Source organism: Kogia breviceps, chromosome 17 (genome assembly GCF_026419965.1).
Source record: "Kogia breviceps isolate mKogBre1 chromosome 17, mKogBre1 haplotype 1, whole genome shotgun sequence".
NCBI classification, from domain to species: domain Eukaryota; kingdom Metazoa; phylum Chordata; class Mammalia; order Artiodactyla; family Physeteridae; genus Kogia; species Kogia breviceps.
The window spans coordinates 69363645-69383182 of record NC_081326.1 but is presented as its reverse complement, the minus strand read 5'-3'; the positions used below and the strand labels follow the sequence as shown (position 1 = coordinate 69383182).

General features: G+C 48.7%; 1 protein-coding gene across 2 annotated transcripts in view; it reads left to right on the top strand.

The window, feature by feature from the left end:
- Window positions 1–1972: 1972 nt before the first annotated feature.
- KCNQ3 (potassium voltage-gated channel subfamily Q member 3) overlaps window positions 1973–19538 on the top strand; it is a 270967-nt gene continuing 253401 nt past the window's right edge. For both annotated transcript variants that reach the window (XM_059042708.2, XM_067017560.1), the window contains exon 1: window positions 1973–2458. In XM_059042708.2, coding sequence (XP_058898691.1) covers window positions 2067–2458 — 392 coding nt within the window. In that variant the 5' untranslated portion in view covers window positions 1973–2066. The remainder of the gene's footprint in view (window positions 2459–19538) is intronic.

Below are 19538 nucleotides of genomic sequence, written 5' to 3'. Positions count from 1 at the left end.
TGCACCAAGCAGTTTTTGTGCCAATGCAACACCATTTTAAGGACTTGAGCTTTGTAGCATAGCTTAACTCCCTTCTTGAAACTGCACCCTTCTTGCTGCTGAGATTTTTGAGGTTCTACCCTCTGACAGTCATTCATACAGGTCCCTCTCCTCCTTCCTCACCCCATTCTTCTCCCCTCCCCCATCCTTTCTCCCTTTCCCCATTTCCTCTCTCCTCCAGTCCCCTGCTCTTCACTCTCTTTCACTCTTCTTGGCCAACTCCTCCAGGCAAATCCAGAGCCACATTCCACATGCAGGCCTTCTGGTGGCTCCTTCCTGCACACTAGGGATAGATCTTTGGCTTGGCCTTGCTCACACACCCTCCCCTCCACCCCATCAGACAAAAGGAGAGACAGTGAAAAATAAAGGAGGCACCAGGTGCCTGGGCAGCAGGAGTGAAGGGTTTCTCTAATGCTGGCGGCGGCGATGGTAGAGGAAGGGAGGGAGTTAGGTTCAAAGGGCACGACCCCTAGCTAATTAACAAGATCTACCCCCACCCCCACCCCCCAATTGAGGCCTCACCTTCTTCTACTCTCCTCGGAGCTCAATAAGCTCAAGATGATCTTCACCTTTGCATTTGCTGTTCTGCTGCCTGGGAGGCTCTCCTGGACATTTACGTAGTTTTTCCAGCTTACCATTACACCTCACCTCCAAATGTCGCCTCCACAATGAGATCTTCCAGGAGCAGCCAACTTAAAAAAGTTCCCCGCTTGTAGCACAGGACGCTATTTTCTTTCCTCGTTGAATTACCAATATAGGAAATTATGCTGTTATGTTTGTTTTTCCGTTATTATCTTCCACCTTTCGAGAATGCAAGCTTTCTGAGCGCAGGGACCTCGTCTGCCCTGGTGCTAGAACATCGCCTCTCTTACTCACGTGGGTTTAGTCACTGATTGAATGAATGAACAGAAACTCAGGCAAGAGAGGGCACGACCTGCTTAGAGCACAAGTTAGGAGCGAAGCCGATCCCCCGTGTCCTATTTCTTCGGTCTCTGCTCACTCTAGTTGATGGAGGTGCCATTCAGGGGGCCGGGAGGTGAGGGCGGAACTGTCCACCACGAACCATGAACCAAAGGGACTAGGGAGCCACAAGCATTGCTAGCACCGAGCGGGTGGGTTCGCGGTGCGCTCGGCCTTGGCCAACCCAGCAACTTCGATTTTTACTTCCGAAGCCCAGAGGCTGGGTTGGGAGGTGAAGGGAAAACATAAAGATGCAGGGCCCAGGCGAACGCGGGAAAAGAGACGACGCCCCCAGCCCCTTCTCTTCGCGCCGCATGCCGCGCCGGGGGTAAGCCCCAACGCCCGCGGGCGCGCGGGGAGGCCGGCTCGGCGGCCGCAGCTGCGCGCACTTGCTCTCCGGCGGCCGCGGGGAGGGGCGGGGCGCCGCCCGGGCCTCCGGCCGCGAAGGGGCGGGACGACGGGGCCCCACCCTGGCGCGGGCTGGAGGGAGGTGGCGTGCGCTCCGGCCTCGGCGCCGTCGCCCGCTCGCTGCTGCGGCTGGAGCGAGGCTGAGGCTGGAGCGAGCGGGTGGGCGGGCGGGGCGGGACGGGGGGGTGGCGCGGGTAGGAGCGCGGAGGAGGGAGGAGGCGGCGGCGGCGGCGCGTGTGGCGGGCGGGAGGGCGGCTGGCACCCGGCTTGTAAATAAACTGCGATGCTGTCTCGGGCTCGCCGGCCCAGGTGCCGCCGCCGCCGCCGCCGCCCCGGAGCGCCGGTGCCGGGCTCCCGCCGCCGCGCGCCCTAGCGCCTCCGCGCCAGCCTCGCGTGCCCTCGCCCGCCCCTCGCAGCCCGCGGCCCGCGCCCCCCGGTGTCCCGCGGCTGACCCGCGCGGGATGTGACCCCTCCCCCCTGCCCCCCGGGGCCCCGCCTTAGCCTGCTTTTGGAGGGGGGGGTGGGGAGGGGCGCGCGGATCATGGCATTGGAGTTCCCGGGCTCGCCGCCGCCGCCGCCGCCTCTTCCACGCACCCCGAGCTCCCCTTCTTCCCGGAGCAGCTGCGGAGAAGGCGAAGCGGCCGGCGGGGGCGAGGCCGATGGGGCTCAAGGCGCGCAGGGCGGCGGGGGCGGCTGGCGGCGGCGGCGACGGGGGCGGCGGCGGCGGCGGCGGGGCCCCTAACCCGGCCGGAGGGGACGCGGCGGCGGCGGCGGGCGACGAGGAGCGGAAAGTGGGGCTGGCGCCGGGCGACGTGGAGCAAGTCACCTTGGCGCTCGGGGCCGGAGCTGACAAAGACGGGACCCTGCTGCTGGAGGGCGGCGGCCGCGACGAGGGACTGCGGAGGACCCCGCAGGGCATCGGGCTCCTGGCCAAGACCCCCCTGAGCCGCCCTGTCAAGAGGAACAACGCCAAGTACCGACGCATCCAAACTTTGATCTACGACGCCCTCGAGAGACCGCGGGGCTGGGCGCTGCTCTACCACGCGCTCGTGTGAGTACCGGGCCGCTCGGGGCGCCCCTCGGAGGCGGCGTGTGGCTGGGGTTCGCGGGGGGTGGGGGGTGGCTGGAGCTGGGGACGGCTCTGAGGCTTCAAAGTCCAGGGGCGCCCGTCCGCCGAATTGGAGACCAGCCTGCCCTGTGCTGTGTAGGTGTGTGTGTGTGTGTGTCTGTGAACCACTCTCTGGGTGTTGGACACCAGGGCTTGAAAGGTCCAAGCGCGGCTCCTCAGCTGATTTGGAGACCGCTTTGGCCTGTGTGTGCGCGCGCGGGTGCGCAGTTATGGCACCTTCTCCGGATGTTGGTATCCAAGCTTAAAAGAATTCTGTGGTTTTTCTAATTAACGAGGAGGTCGAACGGGATAAAGCGGATCTTCCCATGCGCTCTGTGGCTCTGCTCGGGGTGGGTCCCTTCTACTTGGGGTCGCTGCTGACTTTAAATGATGCATCCTGGAGTTGGGGATGGGAGTGGTACACTGCCCACAGTGGGGTGTGCGTGTGTGTGTGTGTGTGTGTGTGTGTGTATGAGCGCGGGTGTCGATGGCTTGCTTGTGCTACATTAAGACTCCATTCTCTCTCGTATGGAAAGGAACGTGGTTTGCTCCAGTTGGGGACTTGGACTGGCCAAAATGCATGTTTGGGGATTCTTTTTAGGGAAGTTAATGAGAGAGAGAGGGATGGGGGGGCGAGATTGATTGTGATTCTCAGGCTCTAAGCCTAGACTGCGGGGTGAGGGCTTAACTGTGCCAGTAGGTGGGGGCCAGGGATAATTTTGGCTGAAACATCTCCATAATTCGGTCCTAATATCCCCTCAGCTGCTTGCCTTTCTCTTGCTTTGGCTGGGCGAGGGCAGCCGGAGTGTGAAGGGGCCTGGGCTGAAGGTTTGCCCCCTGGAAGGAGTCCCCTTCTAGTCAGGATGTAAATGCGGGGTGGGAAGGCAGATGGAACTCCTTCTCCTGACACTCTGGCTAGAAAAGCCTGCTGTACTGGGGGAGAGGGCGAAGATGGTAGTGGTGGCTCCTCTCCAGCAGGGGAAATCACATCTGGCAGCACGCACCTCAGGGCTGGCAGGGCACTTCCAGGTACCCCTTGCTTCCTGTCTGTGGCTTAGTCATCCTGATGGCTGCTTCTCAGGAGGCTGTACCGTTACCAGAGTTTTGGCGGGCAATCGGCCAAGACCTTGACCCTTCTTGTGCCTTTAGCAATGGATATTCCTCTCTGTCCTTCTCCAATCGACCCGTGACCGACGTGGTGGGAAGGAGTTTGGGGAGCCTTGGAGTTAAACACTACCTGCCAATCTTCCTTGGTTGGAAAAGCTTTTCCAGCTTTGGCCACCAGGTGGAGGCGTCTGCACAGGACCTCAGGCTTGGCAACAGGTTTCATTAGAGAGGTTACCGAAGCCTGGAAAGGGTGCCTTCCGGAAACTGAGGAACTAAGGATGTCCAGCCGGGAACATGGGTTTTTCGGGGGTGGGGGGGGAGGGGGGCGGTCCAGCCTTTGGCATTCATGTCTGCGTGTATTTGCAGGTGTTAGTGAATGGACAGAAGGGTTAGCAATTGCTGCTCTTGCATTTGCTTTCTTCAGGTGGTAAAAAGGGGTTGAAAGATATTCGTCTCTGTCTCTAGTGCTGTATTTAGTTAAATTGAACTGAAGATAATACTGGGATATGCGATAATAAAAAAGGCACACGAATTATTTGAGTGTACACAAACATACACAGCCTCACATGTCCTTTTGCACGTGAATGGTGTTCAGTACGTGTTGGCTGACTTCCGAACCTGGGGTCCCACTGGAGTTTGTGGGCTCCCTCTTTCTTCCCCTCCCACCTTTCCCAGCCAGCGATCCAGCCCTGTCTTGCCCAGTCTGGGGAAGGGATAGGTAAGGCCTCCATGTTATCCTTCTCTAGAATTATTCCATCACCTGGAAGCAGGTTTGGGAATGCCAAAATCTGTATGTAGCCTCAGTTTCCCAGAGAGGATCCAGGAAAATGTCAAACTATGGGAGGAGAAAGGCACTTTCACACATGCAAATCATTTATTTCATTTCATTCTCACCGTGACTCTACGATGTGGGAATTGTTCCCTACATTTGACAGGTGAAGATATGAAAACGAAAACAGGTAGCACCACTTGTCCAGGACCCCATAGCTGGAGCTCACATATGAATGCAGTGGGTCATCACTTGTTTTGGGGCCCGGATTCCGGTTCTGACCCTCTGCCAACAATTGCGGGACTCTGGGTATTTTACCCGGCGTCCCTGGATGCCCCTCACCCCATGGGTAACAGAGGACTCTTAGTCCCGCCTCTGTCTCCCCTTCATAGTTCACGGTTGGCAAATGGCTGGGAATGGAGTTTGGAATCAAAGCAGGGGCTGCTCAGAACCCAGGGAACCACAGTGTTAGGGAAACGGGACATGGCCTGCGGTGGCGGCCGTATTGGGATTCTGATCAATTGGGCGTTAGTCGGGAAAACCCACTGGGCTGCGTTTGAGCTCCTGATATTGAAGCTCTTACCTCCTCGGTGGAGGCATCGTACATCCTTCCTCCAGCAGAGGAGGAAGTCCGGTCAAGTGAGCAAAACCATACCTTCCATGGATGATTCAGGATTTTGCAAGCACTGAAATGCGTGCTTCAAAGAGCCATTATCCTATTCTGGGCTGTGGTTAATGGCAGAAGGCGGGCCAGGAATTTGGGCCGCCCGTGGGCTCACAGGCTAGTGCACGCTTTTTTTAAAAGAAAGGAACCGGACCCATGAGATGTGATTTTTTTCCTTCTCTCCCCAAAGCAGCATACAGCAAATGTGAGCATCCAAGACGGCCCCCATCCGCCCCCAGCCCCCCGCCCCGCTCCCTTTGCCTTTAATGCCCCTCCCTTGCTTTCTCCTGGCTACTCACTTTCCCCTTGGCCGAGTTCTCATGTCACCTCCTCTGGGAGGTTTATCCCCGACCCCCCAGCTGAGCTAGGGTTGCCCCTCCTCGGCAGCGTCCCCAAGCACGGGATTTTGCCCTGGACTCTGATCTGCTCACTCGTCTCCCCCTGCAGGACTGAGAATGACGCTGAGGAAGGGCTGTGTTGTGTCTTAGCCACACCTCAGTCCCCAGCAGGCTGCTTCTGGGCTCACGGTAGCCACCCAGTAAGCATTTGCTCAATGGATGAGTGAACGCATACCCTCAGGTTCCCCCCGACTTTGTTCTGCGTGGTGTTCCTATTCTCAGAACAGGAATCAGTAGTCAGCATTCCGGAACGTTACTGATGAGAAGAGCTCTCAGAAGTCTTACAGTGGACAATAGGGGAGAGGTGGGGGACCACGCCGTGACCCTAGCAAGGCCGGTCGCTTCTCCGTATCTTTAGCTGCATGGCTGAAAAGGATTCTGATGCTGTAGAAAAGGGGCTGGGCTTGAAGTGCACGTCCGGACTGTGCCTTCAGTCTCTGTGACTTTGCATGAGCCAAGTTGGGGAAGATCTGTAAGTTGAGGATGGTAAGCACCCATCGTAGGGTGGTTTTTAGGCTTAAAGAAAGTAGTGTATATGAATGAAGTGAGCCCAGTATTAGGCCTGAAGTGTTTACTAGTTGATTCTGAAATAGGGTCTCCTTAAAAGTCATACACACCTGCCGCTGTGGCGGTCCCGAGGCTGTCTGGGGACTCCCCCTTCCTAGCCTGTTAGTGGAAAGATGCTGGCTTCATCTTGGCGTTATTGCTGGACTGACGACCATACAGGCATCCCACTGCCCTGACCGTCTCTCCGTGGCCGGTTGCGTATGATCAGTCGATCACCTGTTGACCCACCAAGGGGAAATGATCACAAGAGATGCACACTGATTGCATTCTCAGGTGGACTGGCCCCTGGAACGTCGGGCAGGCAAGGCCGAGAGGTGGGGCGCAAGGACCCAGCAGCTGCTCTGGAAGGCAAAGGGCCTGGCTGGTGGGCCTAGCATACCGACTAAAGGAGCTACAGTCCTCAAGGTGGAGGAGAGACACTGGCCTCTCCCTGAGACCCCTTTGTAAAGCAGAGTCTTATCAAGTCTCTGAAGTAAGAGAAATTTGATTTCCCAAACTTGCTTTGCCTCTTACAGCCAGTATGTTCTTGGGCAAGTGGCTGGATCTCTGAGTTTCGGTTTCTTCGTCGAAAAAATGTTATCAACGTAGACTTTTATGGAGCTAAGAGCACCTTACATAGAAGAAGTGCTCAATAATAGATAGAAATTTGTGTTGTCAATGTTAGTCCATAGAAATGCCTTTGCTGTGCCTGGCGCTCTTCTAGACATCGGCATTATAGCAGTAAACAAAATCAGACAAAACAAAACAGTGTAATCTCTGCCCCAATAGAACATGTATTCCAATAATATCTTTTTTTTATTGGGGTATAGTTGCTTTACAATGTTGTGTTAGTTTCTGTGGTACAACGAAGTGAATCAGCTATACGTATACATATATTCCCTCCCTCTAATGATATCTTAATAATATTCAATATCATCTAATAATAGCATTAGTATTAACAGAAATCTCAAGAGTTTGGCCATCTGGTCAACTTCCCAGCCCAGGCGTAAGGAATCCCTTGAACTGCATCTCAGCCAGTGCTACAACTTGTAATTCATTACGGAAGGGATGGACTGCTGCTGGATTCAGTTCTCTCAGCTCTTCTGTTCTCTGACTCTGTTCATCCCATTCTCTTCCTTTTCTGCCCCCATGTATCTTATTCTTTCTCATTTCCCCCTAGATGTTTGTCTTCTTAACCATCTCAGTTTATCCTCACCTTTTTTCTTACCCCACTCATTTCCTCTTTGCATTCTCTTCCTCAGTTTTGTAGGTTTCCTTCTCATTATTGAGAACGAAGGATTTTGAAAAGCTCTCATTCTTTCTTAAATAATTTTTATTTTATTGTGGTAAGAACACTTAACATGAAATCTACCCTCAACAAATATTTAAGTGTGTAATACGTTATTGTTGACTGTAGGTACAGTGTTGTACAGCCGACCTCTCCTCTTGCTTAACTGAAACTTTATGCCTGTTGGTTAGTAACTCCCTCTTTCCCCTCCCTCCAGCCCTGGGGAACCACCATTTTACTCTATGAATTTGACTGTCTCAGATACCTCATATAAGTAGACTCCTGCAATGTTTGTCTTTCTGTGTTTGGCTTATTTCACTTAGCATAATGTCCTCAAGGTTCATCTATGTTGTCACATACTGCAGAATTTCCTTCTTAAGACTGAGTAGTATTCTATTTTCTTTACCCATTCCTCTGTTGATGGACATTTAGGTTGTTTCTACCTCTTGGCTCATGTGAATAGTACTTCAGTGAACATGGAGGTTCTAATCGCTCTTTGATGCCGTGATAATAATATTTTGAGTAAATACTCAGAAGTGGGATTGCTGGATCACATGGTAGTTTTATTTTTAATTTTTGAGGAACTTCCATACTGTTTTCCAGCTGTACCATTTTGCATTTTCACCAACAGTGTGTAGGGCTTGCAGTTTCTTTATATTCTCACCAACTCTTAGGGTCTCGTTTTGTTTGTTTGTTTGTTAGTTTTAAATAATAGCCATCTGACAGGTGTGAGGTGACCTATGTCGTGTCATGCTTTCTCAGTGGTGAGAGCATGGTCTTTGGAGTCAGACCTGGGTTTAATGCAACTTTGCTATTTCCTTGCTTTGTGACCCGGAGCAATTTGCTCAACTTCCCTGGAGTTCCGTTTATTTCTGATATGGAGATAATAACACCGACACCCCCAGGATTGTTGTGAAATTTAATCAAGGTGATGATATTAAACAGCTGAACATTGCATTGTGTTGATTTGCAACCTCGGGAGTTCCCCAGGTGAAATCTGAAATTGGTTGGGTACATGGAGGGCAAGGAGAGACGGAAGAAAGAGGCAGGCCACTCCGGAGGAGTAGGTGGCGGGTTTAAGAAGCGGAGAACTTACATACGAGGCTGGTCTTGGGCAGCAAGACAGGTAGATATCCACACCCAACGGCCAGCATCTTAAAAGTGTATATAGAGGCCTTCACGGGGTTCAGTAACACTATCCGGGTGGTCTCAACAACATGTGCTCACTCAAGGCTGCACCCTTGAAAATGGCTCCCACTGTGGGAACAGTGGGCAGAGTACGTGCCCAGCACTGGAGGGATGAGGAGCCAGCTTACCTCACTGGTAGAGGTCTACCAGTGGTCATGACCTCTCCATGACCTCCACCAACACGTTGTAGACTTCAGTAAAGATTGTTTCATCTTTGCTTCCCCTCTCAACCGTATTTAATCTGCCTTCTTCTTGTACCCCCCTCATAAAATCCATGCCCCCTCCCCTTTCTAATAATCTCATTGGACTTTTCTTCTCGTTTTATGAACTTCTGACTTCTTCCTGGCCTTCTTTCTTATGACATTTTCAAGCTGTTCAAGCAGAATGAAGAGGTCAAGTAAGGGGTGAACAACAACCCCCAATGTCAGATCTCTGCGCGGCAGTGAGGCTATATGCTGGGAATGACAGTGGCCACAGGTGCCCCGTATTCACTTTCTAGGAAATGGGCTGACATCGAGTGGCCCTTCGTGCCAGAAGGGAGGGTACCCAGTGTCTCTCTTTCATAAATGAGTGACAGATGCTGAGGTTTGCCCAGGCTCTTGAAACTTCTTTGGTGGTGGAGCTCGGATCACGCCGGAGTCCTCCACCCACAAGGTGGTGCTCTCTTCACCGTGTCACGGTTCTCCTCTATAGAAGACAATGTACCAGAAGAGTAACAGAGAGGGACGGAAACTCTCCCTTCCAGGGTGAGGCGCTTTAGAGCTGCATCTCTGGAAAGTTCCCAGGGGTAAAGAGTGCTGCTGGTCTGCAGACCACACTTGGAGTAAGGCTTCTCAGACTTTGACACACATGTGAATCACCTAGGCCAGAAGGCGCCTTAAGAGAAATCTGGCAGACTCCCCCTGAACCCAGAGCCATCCAGCTTCTGTATAATGAGGCGAACTGACCCTACCTTCCTCCTGAAGAGTTCAGTGGAACTGAACTGCAGTCCAACCTGAAATGACCTGAATCTCATCATGAAGAAATAACAAAGGCAAAGTCAAATGGTGGGACATCCTGCAAGGTATCTGGCGTGGTCTCTTTCAAAGGGTGCATGTCATGAAAACAAACAAACAAAGATGAGGAGAACTGTTTCAGTTAAAGGAGGCTAAAGGCACATGACAACCAAGTGCAATGCTTGAGAGTCGACGAGTGGGACTGCATCAAACTTCTGCACCACAAAAGAAGTGATCAATCAACTGAAAAGGCAACTATGGTGGGGGAGAAAATACTTGCAGCCCTGTATTTGATATGGGGTTAATATCCAAAATGCATAAAGAATTCATACAACTCAGAAACAAGAAAGCAAATAATCTGATTTAAAAATGGGCAAAGGATCTGAATAGCTATTTTTCCAAGAAGACACACAAATGGCCAAGAGGCACATGAAAAGGTGCTCAGCATCACGAATCGTCAGGGAAATGCACATCAAACCACAATGAGATGTCACCTCCCACCTGTCAGAATGGCTGTCATCAAAAAGACAAGAAATAATGAGTGCTGGCAAGGATGTGGAGGAAAGGGATCCCTTATGCACTGTTGGTGGGAATGTAAACTGGTGCAGCCACTGTGGGAAAACAGTATGGAGGTCCCTCAAAAAATTAAAAACAGAACTTCCATATGGTCCAGCGATCCCAGTTCTGGATGTATATTCAAAGGAGATGAAATCAGTATCTTAAAGAGCTATTTGCAGTCCCATGTTCATTGCTGTATTATTTACAATAGACTAGACTTGGAAACAGCCTGAGCGTCCATTGTTGGATGAACGGATAAAGAAAATGTGGTGTTATATATATATATATATATATATATATATATATATATATATATATATATATGTATATATATAAAATGGAATATTTTTCAGCCATAGAAAAGAAGCCGGTCATGCTATTTGCAACAACATGGATGATCCTTGAGGACGTTATGCTAAGAGAAATAAGTCAGAGAGACACGGGTACTATATTATCTCACTTATACGGGAATCTAAAAAAATTGAACTCAGGACCAGAGATCAGATTGGTGGTTGCCAGGGGCTGGGGGGTGCAGGAAATGGATGGAGATGGTCATGGGGTACAAACTTCCAGTTATAAGATGAATAGGTCCTGAGGATCTAATATACAGCATGGTGGCTATAGTTAAAAATAACTCTGTCATATAATTGAAAGTTGCTAAGAGAGCAGATCCTAAAAATTCTCACCAAAAAACAAAATCAACTGCGTGAGGTGTTGGATGTGTCTGTGAACTTTATTGTGGTTATCATTTCATGATGTTCTGCATATTTAATCCCCACATCGTGTACCTTAAACTTATGCCATGTTATATGTCAATTATATGTCAATAAAGCTGGGAAAAACACAGACAAACCAATGCAATTCATGATTCTTGATTGGGTCCTGAATTTAAAAAATAAATAGCAATAAAAGATATTATTATAGGGACAATTAAGAAAATTTGAACAGGGATTCCATATGAGATGACAAAATGTATCCAAATTTAATTTCTTGAGTATGATAATTGCATTTCAGTTATGCAGATGAAGGTTCTTTTTTTCTTTTTAAGAGATGCGTGCTGTAATATTTAGTGGTGAAGTGTCATGATATCTGCAACTTACTTTCAAGTGGTTCAGCACACGTACAGTCTCTGTAAGTGTGTGTGTATGTGTACACAATACATACACAGGGGAAGAGGGAGAAGGAAGAAAACATGGCAAAAATATTAACACTTGGAAAATCTAGGGAAGGCTTATATATGTGTGGATTATATTACCCTTCTCATTAAAAACATTTTTAAATAAAAAGTTAAAAATACTTAAAAAAAAAAAAAAGAAGAAGAAGACCAAACACACACAAACAGCACAGAGCACATACATGAATACAGATGAAGGCCTCACCCCAGAAACTAAGACCATTGCTCTGTGGGGTCCAGGTATCATTGTTAAGTGATTCTGACATGAAGCCAGGCCTGAACACCGTTGGCTGAGCTGCACGGGCTTTCTTAGATTCGTGGATTCTGTATAGACAGTGCCTCAAAGTTCCTCTCCACCTTGGTTTTTTTTTTTTTTTTTAATTAAAAAACATTTATTGAGTATAGTTGATTTACAATGTTGTGTTAGTTTCAGATGTACAACAGACTGATTTGGTTATACATATATATGTATATATATATTCTTTTTCAGCTTCTTCTCCCTTATAGGTTATTACAAAATACTGAGTATAGTTCCCTGTGCTTTGTCCCGGTGGTGGGAAACGTCCAGGAGAAAGGTGCAGTTTAGCCTGCTAAGGTCATTCATTTCAAGGCCACACGTACTGACTCAAATGCCAAGCTTCGTGCCAGGACGTTGAGGGAGATGGAGCCGTACCTAATTCTTTCCCTGTGGAGGTGGAGACTGGAAACGACTAAATGTAAATAGCCTAGCAAATGCAGTAATAGCATGCAAATGAGGAACGCAGGCATGCAGAATGGGAAGGCACTGTTGGCTCCTTTGTTAAGGGAGACTTCTGCAAAGGAGGTGTAAGCAGTGGGGAGAGGATGGAGGAATTTACTGACGGTCCCATTGACGACTCATCTCCCCCTCCTCCTAGGAGGACTAGTAATTCAGAACACTGAATTATTATTCTTGCACTATTTGAAGGTTCCCCCTTTCGTCTGTATTCATTTGAAAAGATTCCATCAATGTTTAAAAGGTTCCTAAATCAAGTGTGACCCTGTGGTCTTTCCCAGAGAATCAAGGTCCTGCTCTCTTTCTCTTTTTGGCTTGGGTTTCGAAGTTCTGACATTAATGAAAACAAGCTTTGGTGCATCTTTGGACCACAGAGCGGTGTGAAGGGAAGCAAGGGAAAGGTCTTCAAAGTTGGATTGACTAAAACCCATTTTAGACACTGGGATATGTGGTTCTGGTATGGGATGGCTGGAGATGGCTGTGAGTTTGTCAGAAATGCATTGGGTAAGTTGTGTGAAGATGTGTGATTCAGACACCTCCCTTGTCTCACAGTCTGCAAGTACTAACCGTGTAGGATTGATGCAGAATCCCATAAGGCAGCGTGTGAGGAAGCACTTTGGAAAGTACAGAGGGAGGGAGCTGCATTCTGAGGTAGCATCTTCCGAAAGCTGCACGAGGAGCAGACAGGTCCCACAGTTGGGTTTTGGGTTCGGGCATTTGCCCGGGGACAGATTTGCCGCGTTTCTGTCCGTGTTGCGTCACCTGAACATCACTGGGTATTTTAATCGGGAGCCCGTTAACGGCATGACTTAGTACATGGGCTACAGGGGTGCTGGCTTCCCCAGCTTGATCACCTTTCAGGAGGATGAAGAGAAAGAGGTTTGGAGATGATGACAAGACTGCAGTCAATACCGAGGTTTCAGGTCACCTCTAGTTTGGCAGGTGTCACAGGATGCAAATCAGATCCCATCCAGTTGTACCCTTGTTGGATGGGACTTTTCATTCGGCCCCAGAAGGGATAGAGGATTTTGTTTGAAATGTTTTCTTAGGAGAACAAACTGGGTTATAACTCGGGAACAAGATTGCTTCTCGCGTGTAGTTTATGAGGAACAGTAGTAAATAGTTATGCAGTTGGCTCATGGGGCGTCCTGTGCGCAGGCTCTGCTTGGCTTCCTCCTGAGGTGGGCTTCTGTCCACGCTGAAGACCTCGGGGTTTCCTCAGGATCGCCTTTTCCTCTTCTTCATCCTCCCCTCCTTCAAGAGACGTAAAATCCTTTGGACCCTGTAAGAGTATAACAGCTGAGTTGGGGCATATAGAACCAAGATATCAATAATAACCAATATTTTTACATCATTTTGTCGTTTATTATGTTCCCTCTTGGGCAGTGCAACCAGGACACATGCTTTAGAAGTATCAGCCAAATGGCTGTTACAGCAGCGCCCTTCTTACAAATTCGCCAAATCTGTCTTTTCTAACTAAGCCAATGTTGTATCTGAGGAACCTGTCCATGGAGTTTCTTTGCCATTAGATTTCTTTTTGTAAACCTGCCATAGCAGTTCAAGTCCATCTCTACCTTTATGGATGTCTTTTGTAGGAGATGGGGTGAAATATTATCCACCATGACTTGCAAATATTGAGCCAAGGGAATATGTTCATCCGGTCCGGGCCATCTGTACGAATGGAAAATCACTCAGCCCTATCACACTGTGGATCTCCCTGCTCCCGCCCGTTCCTAAGACCCCAGCTTCGGCTTTATCTCACCCTACGTATATCAGTTTCGGATGTTTCTCCACCTAGTGAGGCCAGTCCAGAAAATGAGACTTCAGGCACCAGCAAGTCTCATCAAGGCTAAACAGCAGTTGAGGGGATTTACGAACCTGGAGAGAGGCACTTGGCAGATCGCAAAAATCAGAGACCATTAGAAGTGTAGAGAAGAGGTAACTGAGGTCCAGGGCAGTGAGAAACTTGCCCAAGGGCACTCTGATGGCAAAGGGAGGACTTGAACTCAGATCTTCTTCTTCCAAGGCTGGCTTCCATTCAGCCACATCAGCTTTCCCTCATGGTCTTTGTACCAATGGAGCAGTCTTACCAATAGCATGACTTTTCTGGGTTGCCTTGTCTCGGGGTCTGGATCAGATAAGCAGAAGAAAGAGTAAAGCCAAGTGCAGACTGTACAGGCATCCATCCACAGGCCCCAGCTGGCCTCTTGCCAAGGAGCGTTTCTCTTCCTGTTGAAATTCCTTGGGCCTTGATCCTCTTTTCTCCACCCTATCCCCCAAATCCAGCCCTCTACCAAGAGTCACAGAAAATGCTCTCCGATCTCCCTTGAATCCAACGTTAAGTTGGGGCATTCAAAACCAGCCTATCAGTGATAACTAATGTTTTTATCCATTTGGGTTATTATTCTGTCACCTGTGGGGCAGCACCATCATCTGGCCCATTCGTGGAATCCTGATCTGTGATCATTAATAACAGTCACTGATATTTATAGAGTTATTTCCCTGTGCCACGTTGGGCTAAGCGCTCGTGATGTGTTTTCTCAGGTGTGGCTGAGAGCCCAGCCCCTGCGAGACCCAGGCTCTCACCCTGAGTCCTGGACTAGTTTGCTCTGTTGTCTCCAACAGGTCATTGTACTCGTAAGAGCCCCAGTGTTTCATCTGACAAATGGCCCTAATGTTCCCCGCCCTACATTGAGAGGATTTAGTGAGTGAGTGAATTCATGATGTAATCTGGGGAGGCTACCACTGCCTCTTACTTTGTGTCCCTGCAGAAGCTCCCGGAGGCAGGGTGCTCAGCGCAAGTGGTTTATTTAATGCACAGTCGTGCAATCTGGTTCGCACTATCTCCCCTTTGAGGAGTCTTTTTAGACACCTTTTTCCCCGATTGCTCCCACCCATGATGTTTTAATACCACAGATATACTGTGTATCCTTTATGTACTGTATTTATGTCTGGGCTCCATATATAAAAAGAGTAAGATTTTTTTTTTCCCAACCCCACCCTCCAAGAACCAACTTTGCCCCCTTGGAGGCCATACCCAGCGCTACTGAGAATGCATGATTTAGGAGGTGATTCTGAGAAAAATTGGAAAAATAAGTAAAATTGGAGCAAGTGGGGAAATAAGACACGAAAGAGAATGCAGACCGTTAAGGATGCATTTATCATCAAGCAGGTCACCATGGGGGTTAATTAACACTGGTCCTCCCAGGGGCCCCTGTAATGCAATGTAGAACAGTGCAGAATTATCCTCAGACTCCATCCATCATTGGCTCAGGGCTGATCCCAGGGGTATTACCTCTCCGAGAAATCCCTTAGACAAAAATGGGAGTGTTCGCCAAAGGTATTTGTTCGCAGAAGGCCACCTTCGGCGGGTGCTGGGAGAAGGTGCTGAGGAGGGGTGAGAGGGCCATTGACAGCAGCTGCTGTGCATTGTCTCATTCTGAAGTGGAGAAAATATTGGAACTTGTGGTTCACAAATGTTTCTGTGTTTTGTTTTGTTTTTTTTCCCAGTGGTTCTTAAGTAAAGGAAGTCTTGTGGCCTCAGGGTCATGGTAATTCTGTAGTGTTTTTTCCCCCTCATTAATTTTTCATTTAGGAAAGTCATTCAGGAAAAAAGACGTGAATTTAAAGTATTTGTAAATATGTTGATTCAGTGCCTCCTATCGTATCTCACGATGGCTGCGCTTTTTGAGCTCTTACCGTGCGCCGGACTGCAGAGGTCTCGAGAGTACCATGAAACCAGGCCATTGCCTGCGTCGTCCTTTGGGGGATGGAGCCGTATCCGTGTTGAAATTCTGGTGTGTTCACATATTAGTAATTCTTACCGAATAAAACAGGAGAGTTATTTTAAATAAGCACGGAGAACATTTTAAATAAGCATGGAGAACTTTAGTCCTGCTGACACTGTAATTCCGAGTGTCTTTTGTGATGCTTTCAAAGAATGAAGAATCTAATTTATAATGGGAGAAACATTAGCATTTTCAAAACAAGATTAAAATAGGTATTCCGGTTGCCCTTACAGACGCGTCTTTCATTGAGAAAATGGCAGGATCAGGTTGTGATGTGTAGCGCTGACTTCCACCGTTTGCCTCAGTTCTGGTTTCCTGGGAAAGTAATTAACATCCACCTTCAGGATTCCAGAACGTTAGCAGGAACGTTGAGATTTCTTCTTGAATTCCTCTAGGAATTAGGTACCATGATTGCAACACCTTATTTGGTTGGGAAGAAATCTCGTAGGAAAATCTTCATCCTTTACGTTGAACATCTTTGCCTGCAAATATGTCTGCTCATCAAACTCAAGGTGTTCTGACTCATAGTTCAGCTGACATTGATTTCAGGTCTAAAAGATGCCATGCCTTGGACTAGGAACAGGGGATGTAAGGATGAATATATTAGTTTTTACCCTTCCTGTCCACGGTCAAGTAGGTAAATAAATAATTGCATAGCGGTGTGATGCTTTAATATGTGCATATACTCAGTCTACATGAGGCTCAAGTAAAACTGTCAGCATCGTTTAAATGAGTCAGGGCAAATTTCCATCAACAAGAAATAGATTTCATCATGCATATGAGGTTAAAGACTGTTTCTTTCTTTAGTTTGTAACGTACAACCCTGACCATGACTGTGTCACACATTTAGAAATCAGAGGTCTGATTTATTCTCACACTAAAGGAAAAGTGTTGAAATTGATGCAAGAGAGAGTGGGATCGTAGAACCTAGCATTGGGTGAACCTTGAGGCGAGCTGTTTAAAGAGGCTGAAGGTGGTTTCCTAGCTGTACTTTTTGTATGTGCAAATATTCATTCTCTGCAGCCCAGGGTCTCATGCAGCACCTGGCCCACCAGATACTCAGTCTTGGGTAAATGCACACGGTAGCAGTCCCGAGAGGTGTGCAGGTGAAGTAATGGAAGCAGAAGTGGACAGAGATAAGACCTGGCTTTGAGTCCTGGCTGTGCTGTGTTTTAGCCGAGTAACCTTGAGTGAACCACTTAACCAGCCTAAACCTGTTTCCTCGCCTGTAACATGGAACTTGCTTATTCGCATGGTTGTTATAAAGATTCAATGAAATGTCAGTAATATAGTCCAAAGCCTGGTGGTAGCTCGTGGTCAGTATCTGATACACTGCTGTTCCCTCTCCATTCTTTCAAAAACCTGCTAAGATAAAAATGATGTCAGTCAATGAAAGTAATGTTGAAATTGATATCATAATTTCTGCCTTAAAGTTAGGCTCTGGACATGATGAAGTTCTGTTACACTGTGTGAGTTCTATTATCATGGTGAAAGGAAGGAGTTTACATGGAAAGGGAAGAAGAGGTATATAAAGAAAAGAGCTCTGTTGCCTGACTCAAGTTTGCTGAGGAAGAAGAGATGCTGAGGAAAACACTTGCCCAGCTACAAAACACCTGAACAGTAGGCCAGCAAACTGTCAAGTTCATCTAAAACAAGGAAAGGTCGAGAAACTGTCACAGCCTAGAGGGGCTTCCAGAAATGTGACAGCTGAATGAGATGAGGCGTCCTGGATGGGATCCTGGAACAGAAAAATGATAGTAGCTTAAAAACTAAGGAAGTCTAAATACAGTATGGGGACTTCCCTGGTGGTCCAGTGGGTAAGACTGTGTGCTCCCAATGCAGGGGCCCGGGGTTCAATCCCTGGTCAGGGAACTAGGTCCCACACGCATGCTGCAACTAAAGATCCCACATACCACAACTAAAAGATCCCACATGCCACAACTAAGACCCGGCAGAGCCAAAATAAATAAGTAAATAAATAAATAAATAAATAATTTTTAAAAATATATTATGGACTTTAGTTAATCATAATGTATCAGTTTCAGTTCATTCATTATAACAGATGTTACAGTAGGTGAAACTGAGTGCAGGTTATATGGGAACTCACTGTACTAGCCTCTCAATTTTTCTGTATATGGAAAACTCTTCTATAAAGTAAAATCTATTTAAAAAAATAATTGCTGGACTCTGTGAACAGAGGCACTGCCTTTACAGAGGTCCTCCAACCTGTTACATAGACATGGAAACAGCCTCAGGCAGATGAGATCACGTCCCCCGTGTCTCGGAATTAAGAGCTGAGATTTGGACGTAGGTCGGCTGGTTTCAAGTTTAGTCTAGCTTTTTTCTATTACTCTTTCATCTGCTCTCACTGTATTAAGTGATGTCCATGAAATTATGATTTCCCCAACACTCGGTGTTCAGGTCACATCAGTTGTTCAGTGCCATCGTCTGGGTGGGCCAATGGAGCCAAGTCTCTTCTGACCGCTTCCTGGGGCACAATTCGAGGGGACAGTACATTTTCCCTTATGTATCATTGACCAGCGCCGGGTCAGCTGCTCCTTCTACCTTGGGCCAATGAAGTGAAGGCCAAGGGAACTACCGTGATTGACTTAGACCCATCCTGAACCACTTCCTGGGGTCTGGCACATTGCCAGCCAGACAGAATGAGACTCCGTCAGGAGGAGCAAGGTGGAGGAATGGCTTCAGGGGAGACACACAGCTCGTCTGCCGTGCTGTGGTCACCAGGAGCCCGTATCAGAGGCTGGGACCGACAGCTGGCGTTCTCATCATTGTCTTCTTTGCCCGTCATGTCTGCCTCCAGGTCCTGCTTGACTGGCTGCTGGCCTGGTCTTCTGCAGAGAGGGCTTTGAAGTTGTCCACTCACTGCCTTTCCCACCCTGAGTGGTTGAGGGTGTGCAAGGAAGTTCTGGAGGCCCTGGACACCCCGATGAGGCTTTTGCCCATTGCCATATCCCAAGCAGCCTGCTGAGCCAGAAAAAAGGAATGGAAGTTCTTTATTTTGTCTGATCGAAGCTCCTGTGGTTACTGCAGTTGGTTGTTGAAGTGGGGTGGGAGGCTGGAAACCTTAGGAGACTTCCCTGTGGCCCTGCTCCTGACTCACCGTGTACCTGGAGGGAGGTTGTATCAGGTCAGAGGGGGCCTAAGGGAGTGAGGGGGTCCTGGACCAGGAGATGGGATGGGGGGCTCTTGTGCTGGGCTCTTTGACATCTTTTATAGTGGGGATGCCGTAAGGTAAGCACGGACGGATTGATGTGGTTCCCACCTTCAAAGACCCTATGGTCCAGACAAGAGGCAGACATGCACGTGACCACATGGGAAGCCAGGGTGCCCTCGCAGCTGCAGCGTGGGCTCGGAGGTATGGGAGGACATCCTCTTTGCCACCTGTGTGACCTCCAGCAAATTGCTTCACCTTCCTGAGCTTCAAATTCTTCGTCAGTAAAAATGGGATGATAGGACCTGCCCTGCCAGACCGCTGTCGCCGTAGGAAGGCATAATGGCTGTAAAATAGTTGGCTCCATCCTACTGGTGGTAATGGGAGCAAACGACTCTCATACAAAGGCAGGTGGGCACACAGGCTGGAAGTCAAAATACAGACAGACTGCTGTGGGTTTGTTCCGAGATAGGACTCTGGCAGGCTTCCTGGAGGAGGCCGTCTTTGAGCCAGGCATAAAAGGATGCGGTGGTTTCAGGGTCAGGGTTAGGACTGAAGACAGAAGGAGCAACTTAGGCAAAGCCTTGGAAATGAAAAATGCTGCTGCTGCTGAATAAGGTGT